At 59.3% G+C, this 8475-nt stretch overlaps 1 protein-coding gene across 1 annotated transcript; it reads left to right on the forward strand.

The window, feature by feature from the left end:
* The first annotated feature begins 1152 nt into the window (after positions 1 to 1152).
* Positions 1153 to 7669, forward strand: LTO1 (LTO1, ABCE1 maturation factor). Its single transcript, XM_027856351.1, has 5 exons — positions 1153 to 1273; positions 3717 to 3822; positions 4329 to 4399; positions 6487 to 6604; positions 6929 to 7669. Exons 1-5 carry the CDS (start codon positions 1224 to 1226, stop codon positions 6995 to 6997), a joined length of 414 nt encoding a protein of 137 aa, XP_027712152.1. The 5' UTR covers positions 1153 to 1223; the 3' UTR covers positions 6998 to 7669.
* The last annotated feature ends 806 nt before the right edge of the window (positions 7670 to 8475 follow it).

The following is an 8475-nucleotide window of genomic DNA, read 5'->3' on the forward strand; positions in this document are numbered from 1 at the left end:
GGGGTCCAGGACCCCTAAAAGGCTAAGAGCTCCGGCCTTAAAGCCCAAGGCCTTTCCTGAGTTTAATTAATTGGGTGAAAAGCCCGAGTAAAATCTCCACCAGACCTAGAGTTCCCCCCAGTGGCCCATGAGTGAAATGGCAAATGGGTCAAATCCCCGGAATCCAGCCACGCTTGACAACTGGATCTGGCCCAGAGATCTGGTCCAATTCCCTCATTTTGCAGCCGGGAAGAAATGGGATTGAGCCGAAATGGAGGGGTGGGGGGGTCTGACTCCGAAGTCAGCCATGCCAACTACACTAACCAGGCAGGGAGGAGTGTCGGGGCGACGCCCTAAAGGGGTGACCTCAGACAAGTCCCTCACCCTCTCTGGACCTCAGTGTTCTCATCTGTGAAACGGGGTGGGGTGGGGTAGGACTGGATGACACGCAGGGCTCCCCCAGATCTAGGTCTGAGAGCCTGGGACTTGAGACTCCTAGGACTTCAGGGGCTCTCCGCCTTTGGGGGGATCGTGCTCCCTTCTAGGGCCGTGCGGGGACCAGAAGGCTTTGAATGGCATGAAACCAGACCTCTGGGGACGCAAAGAAGCCGCGGACTGGGCCACCGGAAGCATCTATTAAGCCCCGACTATGTGCCGCGCACTGAGCTGAGCGCCGGAGGACCCTGGGGGAAGAACCCTGGGGGAAGAACCCTGGATCTAGTCCATCCTCCCATTTCGCAGGTGGGGAACCCGAGGCAGAGGATGGGCGCCCCGGTCCTCAGACTTGGGAGCCTCAGACTCGGTTTTCCTGCGGATTTGGGGGGGGGGGGTGTGTGTCTGCGTGTGTCTTGTGTTGCCACTCCATCCACAAGCACGGATTAAGCGCTGCGTGTTTGCGAGGCCGGGTTGCAGTCGGGAGGCTGGGGACAGACCCGCAGCGGGAAGCAGAACCCCGGCTCCTCCTCTGGCCCCGCCCCGGCCCCGCCCCCTCTCGCCGTTCCCCCCCCACCATGCTCAGTGGTTGCGGCCAGTCATGCCTCTCTCCAAGGAGACGTGGAATGTTCCATTGAACGAAAACGGGGGGGAGGGAGAGCCCCGCGTCCAGTGAGCATGCGCCAGGCTTTCCTCCGCGCGGGCCCTCCTGCTTGCCGTAGTCTCCGTCCCAGCGGCCTGTGCGCGGCCGGCCCGGCCTGGAACTGGAGGAAGAGGAGGCGACCCCGGGCGGGCCGGAACCGAGCCGGGCCATGGACCAGCCCCCGGACCTGTTCGACGCCATCGTGATGGCGGAGGAGAGGTGGGTGCGCGGCCGGGCCCTGCCTCAGTTTCCCCTGCGCCGCCTCCCTGTCCCCCAGTGTAGGGGAAGGCGGCCCCAGGGTCACTCAGACTCATAGTCCTGGGGCTGGAGGGACCCCAAAGAGCCCCCGTCCTGTTTACGCCCGCGGGGGCCTCTTCCTTGGGGTCTGGGGTCCGGCCCCGCCCCCCGGGACACCCCTGGAGGGGTGAGGAAGGGGCCTCAGGGCGCTGGGTGCGAATCCTGCCTTGGACTGGGGCTCCCTTCGGGGGGGGGCGGCCCAGGAGACCCCCAGAGGGGTGTGAGGAGGGGGCGGGTCCGAGAAGCCCCCCTTCACCTTCTGCCAGCTGCCAGGGGGCGGGGATGATTGATGATTGACAGACAGACGGACGGGGGGGGGCGGGGTCCTGCCGGAGGGGAGGCTTCGTCCGTTACTATGGAAGTAGTTTTGGCTTCCCAGCCCCCCCAAAAGGATCGCGGGACCCGAGTTCAGACGCAGCCGCAGACGGTCCTAGCTGCGTGACCCTGGAGCAGTCGCTGCCCCTCTGCCTGCCTGTGAGGTGGGGGGAGGCTCCCCGAGAGAGCTCCGTGCACACAGTAGGCCTGCAGGAATGCTGCCTGCTTCCCTTCCCCCTGCTCCTCTACCTGCCTCTCTGGGTAATGGGCCCACCCTCCCGCCGGCCCCTCGTTCTGTCCGGCGGGGTGGGTCCTGCCGTTGTGCCAGGCTCTCCGCAGACCCCCTGGGGTCCTCGCCCCCTTCCTCAGTATCTCCATTGGAGCGGCTTCTCACCTGAGCGTGCCCCGGCCTAGCGGACCCCCCGGCGGGCTCGGGACCACCCGGCGCCTTCTGGGCTCTGGATCCCTCCGAGGATCGATTGTGGCAGTGGAGCTTCTGGAGGAAACGTGGCTGCGCCTCTGTGGCCGGCCGTCTCTTCGTCCGTGGCCCTTCGGCCCCGGACCGCGGCAGGTTGGAGGCTTCTTGTCTGCGGGGTCCAAGGTCAGAGACTCCGCGGCTGCGACCATACTGGAGGCCAGCGTTTCATTTTTTAAAATGTCCTTTAAGGCCCAAATCCTGGGCTTTCTGACTCGCGGCAGAGGAGCTGCTCGGTCAGATTTCCAGTCCGGGGGCATCTCTTGGAGCCTCCTCATTTTTTTTCCTCCGACCTCCCCTGGGCCCACTTCCACTCAAACCCTCGGCCTCCGTGTTCCACGGTCGGTGTTACTGCCGCCGTCTTCGTGGCCCACGAGGTGAGAGCTGAGGTGGTTCAGGCTCAGGAATGGAACCGCTGCAGCGCGTGGGGAGGGGTCCTCTGGAAGAAGGAGGGGACCAAGCTCCCCTGATGCCTCCCCCAGCCCCTACAGACGTTGGGATGCTGGTGGCCAGGAAGCCGTGGCAGGGGGTGAAGCCTCCAGGTTCATTCCCTCCAGCCTGGGAGAAGGAGACGTCACTCCTGCCCCACAGGCGGTGAAACAGGACCACGTGGGGAGGCAACCCACCAGCTTGCCCACCTGCCGCTGACTTGGCTGAAGCTTCCTTCTAGGAGTGAGCACGTGGCAGGGCCGAGATGGGCCTGTTTTTTCTGAGGTCTGGCCATCACTGAAGTGGGGGCAGGGGCTCACCTTCGCAGGCCCTAGATTTAGAGCTGACAGGGGCCCTCCCATGTTACAGTTGAGGAAGCCCCCCAAACCACAGCGCTCTTTCCACTACTCTCTGCAACCAGAAATTAATGTTCCTAAACAGTTTAAAAACTGTGATTTTGGATCCGTTCCCTCCCATCTTAATCCCTCCCCCTTTCCTTTCTGACTGCATCGCTAAGGTGGGGTGGGCCACTGCGCCCTCTTGGGTGGCGTCTCCCTGAAGCTGCCTTTTTGTGTCTGCGTCCCTGGGGATCAGCGTGAAGCACAGCCCTTTCGCCCATGCCCAGACCGTGGCCGTACCATGAGTCACATGGCATCGTTCTTAACTGTGCCCATTTTATAGATCTCATCACTGAGGGCCGAAGAGGTGAAGGCGCACCCCAGTCAATGGTGGGCGGTGGCTCTGCTGGAACTGGGCGCTTTCTCAGGCTCACCTTCTTTCTGCTGTGACTGTGGAGGGTTCCGCCCCCTGGACCCGGCCCAGGGCTCAGACCGCGCTCTCTCTCCTTCTCACTGACTACATGTCCTTCTGCTGTCGTTCAGAGAGGGCGTCTCCGTGGCCCCTTCCATCGTGGTCCAGGACGGTGTGGCCCGTGTGGCACGTCGCCCTGCTGTTATTTCAGGACCTGAGCAGGGTCTTCTTCCGCGGCGTGTTCTGGAATGTCGTCCTTCTTTATCCTTCGTCATCTTGACTTTCGTCTTCACTGGCAAAGACCAGCAAGTCCTCGCCACCGCTGTTCCCATGTGTCCTTGTGCCGTGATGAACCCTTCTTTAGGTTTATTCTGTTGTGTGTTTTCTCTGTCCCAGGTATCATGGCGAAGGCTATCAGGAAGGTTACGCCGAAGGCAGCTGTCTGGGTCTGACTGAGGGGAGACGACATGGAGTGAGCCATGGCGCTAACGTTGGGTCTGAGGTAAGTAAGATGTGGGGGGGGAGGAGCATCTTGGCCAGCATTTTAGAAGGAAGGCCAGGGGCCAGAGTCTGATCTGGAGGCGTCATTTCACTGGGAGAACATCGGTTTAGATCGGCCAGAGGAGCAGGGCTAAGGAGGGCGTCTCAGGTCACGTGGGTGACGGTGACGGAGGGTCTCCTGTGGCCAGATGCTGGGCACCACGCCAGGGGCTTACGCTCCCTCTGCCCTTTATGTAGAAGAGGTGGTGATGTGGGCAAAGTCTAGCATTTTTCTTCCAACTTTCTCTTTTCCCGGTCAAGTCCCAGTTACTGGTGACTGGCCCCAAATAGCACAGCCTGCAGCGTTGGTGGCCTAGGGCTCTTGCTCCCCTGAAGTCACATCAGGCTCTCGTCCCCTAGTTTGAGTCTTCAGAAGGGGAAGGGAAACTTTTCTTTTAAGGAAGACACTGGTGATTTAAGTCGAGCACTTTCCTCATTTCTATTCTCAACTTTATCTTAAATCCACAGATTGGGTGCTACCAAGGTTTTGCATTTACGTGGAAATGTCTGCTTTCTGAATGCACGACTGAGAAAGACAGGTAGGGTGCAAAGTAGCCCCACGGGCTGGTTCCTGTGGAGTTAAGCGGAGAGAGTTGGCATTCTGGGGTAAACTGGGCGTTGTCCTCATCACCCACAGAAGGCGTCAGTGCACTGAGGGAGGGAGGCGAAAGAAGGAGGAAAGGAGGGAGTCAGGCTTTATTTCCCCTTCTTGGTCACTGCCACCCAAGTTCTGGTAACCGGGCTGATTTCTGGGTTTTCCCAGCTTTCTGCATTTTGACTTTGGGGGGCTTTCCTGCTTCCAGACTTGATTTCTGTTCTTACCTGTTTATTCTATGAGTCCTCGAGGCCAAAACATTCATTCTGTACTTTAGAAAACACAAAAGCAGAAGAGCTATGAGTTGAGCCAAAACAGAGTTGTGCTCAGGGCGGTGCTTTGGGTTGGGAGGCAGCCGTGGCGGGGCGCGTGGCCGGGTGAGCGGGGAGTTTCTTCCCCCTTCGTCAGTGTGATGGTCGCTACGTTGTGCGCAGGATTGCGAGCGTCTAGATCCCTTGCTGGCCCAGAGATGCTGTTGAGGGCAGGGAGGCGGGGCTGGTCAGAGGGTCTACAGCCTGGCTGGATGGTCTCAGACACTTGCCGTGGCTCTTGGGTGTATGATTCAGAGGCGGCCAGGTGATAGTTACTGCACGGGCTTTGAGTCAATTCCCCCTTTCCCTGGAGCAGGGTTAAGCACCCACAGCCCCTGTCAGCCAGGTGCCCCCGTCCCCACCGCCTCCCTGCTGGGGAGGGGGACGGAGCAGGGGGTTGGCATCCTGTTGTGATCTTCGTGGCCATCCTCAGCATCCCTGAGGAGAGAGAGCCAGGGGAGCGCGGCTTCTCTTGTAGCTTGTATCCTGTCTGAGGAGACTGCCAGCCGCCGTCCTAGAGCCTCCCTCTGGCTTGGCCGCTGGGGCCCTCTGTCTTTCTCCTTCCATGGGTCAGCCAACCGTGTCGCTCGGCTCCTCCCGGCCCGCTGAGCGGCAGTGACATGGGCCATCCTCTCTCTGAGAAGAGATGCCATTTGAGGGCCTGGCCCTGTCAGGGGAAGAGCCTGGACTTGACCTCCCGGGACCAGGGTCAGTTCCCAGGCCCGGCGTGTCAAAGGGGGCTGAGCATTGTCTGGTGGAGAGAGGACCGGCCTTGGAGTCGGGATGGCCCTGGATAGCTCTGGTGCCTCCACGTCCCAGGGGCAGAGCAGGGGAGGGGGCTTCTTCCACGGAGAAAACCCCGCGTCCCCACGTGGTGACCCTGCCTGCCCCCAGGCTTGTGGGGGAGGCCCTTCGTACAAGCTCAGAGTGCCCCGGGGGCTGCTTCCCGGGGTCGGAGGGGCCTGCGCTGGGCGTCCTCTGCAGCCGCCCCCGCCATGCAGCAGGCCGCCAGCCCCTCGAGCCTCCGCTCCTCCTCTGTAACACGGGGAGAGCCGTCGCCGTGGGCGTCGTTTACCTCAGTTGTCGGAGACTCAGATGAGGGGTCACGCAGTGAGCATTTTGCTGAGCATTGAGGTTGTTCAGGGTTAGTTCTTCTCGTTGGCCTCCGAACATTTGGGTCTTTAGAGAAGTGCTTTTCTGGAACGTCTCCGGTTCCTTCTCCTCCCCAGATAGAAATTTATGAACACTGCCCACAGTCGTGGTCAGAGGACCCTTGCTCAGCCTGGCAGCGTTTGGCGGCTCTCTCAGAAGGAGGCCAGAGCTTGCCGGTTCGGGGAGTTGCCCGTTCTTGACCCCAGAGTGCAGCCGCCAAGGTGGCAGGTTCTGAGCCTGATGCCGCTAAACCCGAGGGCTGCGGCATCCTGGGAGCGCCGCCTCCTGCCCAGGCCCGATACGGAAACCGTAGCAGTGGCGACTCCTTTCAGAGGTCCTTCCGCCAGTCAGTTCTCTGGCCGCCCGTGCTCAAGGACCAGACTGGCCAAGCGTCACCTGGGGGATCGGTCCAAGGAAGGAAGAAGCTGGCACTCTGCCAACATGTCTGTGATGGTGACAGATGTGGGTCCTGCTCATCAGTGTTGCCCAGTTCAGCCTTGTCAGCTGCTCTGGGGGGGGGGCTGACTCATGGGGAGGCCCTCACGTCCTGCGTTCTCCTGCTTTGTAGTAAGAAGAGAAGGATGCTGGACTCGCTTCTCGGGATGATGCAGAAATTCCCTTATGCTGACCCCACTTATGCCCAGCTTCATGAAGATTTGGACAGGATTAGAGGGAAGTTTAAACAGGTTGGTTCTGTGAGAATCTGGGTTTGATGGGCAGAGGGGGGAATCGATTCACAGTGGGCTCAGGAGAAAGAAGGAGCTATGACACGGGGGAGGGGTGGACTGCCGGTCTCTCTGCAGGGGGTTGGAGTGGGCTGCTGACCCGCAGGCCTCCAGCGGGGAGAACCACGCCCCAGTTACATCTGGTGCGTCTGCCAGAGGTCGAGTGCGAGGGAGTTTAACCCTGGTCACGGGGCAGCCTGGACGCGGACGCCATCCCGGGACGGACGGTGGACAGAGACGCCCAGGGCATTTGCAGCCCCTTTGCCTTTGTGTTTTGTGTTCCAGGTTTGCTCTTTGCTCAGCGTCCAGCCCAACTTTAGAGTCGGTCCTGGACGCTCCGCACTTTCATTTTGAGCACGACAGGAAGACAGAGGCAGCATCTGTGTGTTGAGTGTTTAAAAATGAGATTAAAGTCCAGACAATGACTGGGCGCTGAGGGTTACAGTCTCGCCGTGAAAAGACTTCCATTGGCCTTCTTCCTTTGTGTCCTCTCCACACGGCCCGTTCTTTGTCAGGGACGCGTTTGCATTGTGGCCTTTACGGAAACTGGGGCCGAGCTCCTTTGAAAAGTCCTGGTTTCTATAATCCTCTGTGAGGGGAGAGGTGGGAGAACCAAGTGGATGGGGGGACGGTGGCTCCAGACCCTCGTCTCCCTCCCCTGGCTCAGCCTCCGGAGAAACGGTCACAGGATCGAGAACGGAGATGGAAACGAGCAGGTAGAATCTCCATCGCTGCCACAGGGCGAGATCCAGAATTCGGTCGTTCATCTAAATCGTGACGGGAACCAGATCCTTCTCTCCTTTGGCCAGTGTTACTCCCTTGAACCCGAGCAGGGCTGGCTGATTCCGACCCAGTGGAACCAATTCGTGTGGGCAGCCAACCGTGACTGGCAACCTCGTGAGAAAAGACTTAGGAGTGAAACGAGTCATCCTTGAAAACACTTTACAAAGTATCCCTGTCATCTCTTAAATTAGCCATTTATTTGAAGATGGCCAGAGATGAGAAAATATATTTAAGCAAGCTTCAGTGTTGTGTGTGTGGTTCTTGGGGTCAGCCTGGTGGGGTGGAGATCAGGGCACTTAATGGCTTTCCCAGGAAATAGCTGGTGACCTTGGACAAGTCGCGCCCTTCTCAGGGCCTCAGTTTCTTCATCTGTAAAATAAGGAGGTGACACCAAAGCCTCTCTCAGTTCTAGCAGTCTTTGCCCCTCTGATCAGTGAGACTCGTATTTCTTGAGTGAGTGTGTGGCTTCTCTCAGCCCCCGGGGGGCATCTCTCTCACCACCACGTTGTGTCCACCCAGCGAGGTCACTGGCCACCTGTTGAATGGCATCATTAGCCTCTCCCCTCCTTTCATTTTGCTGAAACGGCCACCATGCCTGAAAAGGATGAAGGTGCTTTGTTTTCTGCTGCGTGAGGTTGGTCTCTCTAAATCTCTTGGACATACCGAATGGGCCTCATTTGTCCCCAGACCTCGTCTCTTCTTACCTTGACTCCTGACTCGTGCCTGACCCCTCTCCAGGGTTTCCTCCACCTTGCTTCCCCAGGATTGCTGCAGTCAGTTACTTGTCGACTCAACACTGCAGTGAATCCCTGTAGCCTCCTCGCACGCCAACGTTCAAGGCCCTTCACGGTCTGGTGCCCACCTCCCTATTCCTCTGGCCTTAGTCACCAGACTGTCCTGAATCATCCTTTTTTTTTATCCTGCCCTCCCCTCTGAAGGCCCAGCCCATGCACCTTCCCTGAGCTGGATGAAAGGGGTCACCCTCTTCCAGTTTCTCATTGAACTTGGCACAGAAGGCCTTGAGCCCTGTTCCATTCAGCATTGCTTAC

This window comes from Vombatus ursinus, unplaced genomic scaffold (assembly GCF_900497805.2).
Source record: "Vombatus ursinus unplaced genomic scaffold, bare-nosed wombat genome assembly UNPS02011369.1, whole genome shotgun sequence".
NCBI lineage: Eukaryota > Metazoa > Chordata > Mammalia > Diprotodontia > Vombatidae > Vombatus > Vombatus ursinus.

Bases quoted from the DNA above. Each gene is read 5' to 3' on its own strand.
- LTO1 (XM_027856351.1), top strand. From the start codon at position 1,224: ATGGACCAGCCCCCGGACCTGTTCGACGCCATCGTGATGGCGGAGGAG. The intron at 1,274-3,716 runs GTGGGTGCGCGG...TCTCTGTCCCAG, and splicing joins ATCGTGATGGCGGAGGAGAG to GTATCATGGCGAAGGCTATC. The intron at 4,400-6,486 runs GTAGGGTGCAAA...CCTGCTTTGTAG, and splicing joins TGCACGACTGAGAAAGACAG to TAAGAAGAGAAGGATGCTGG.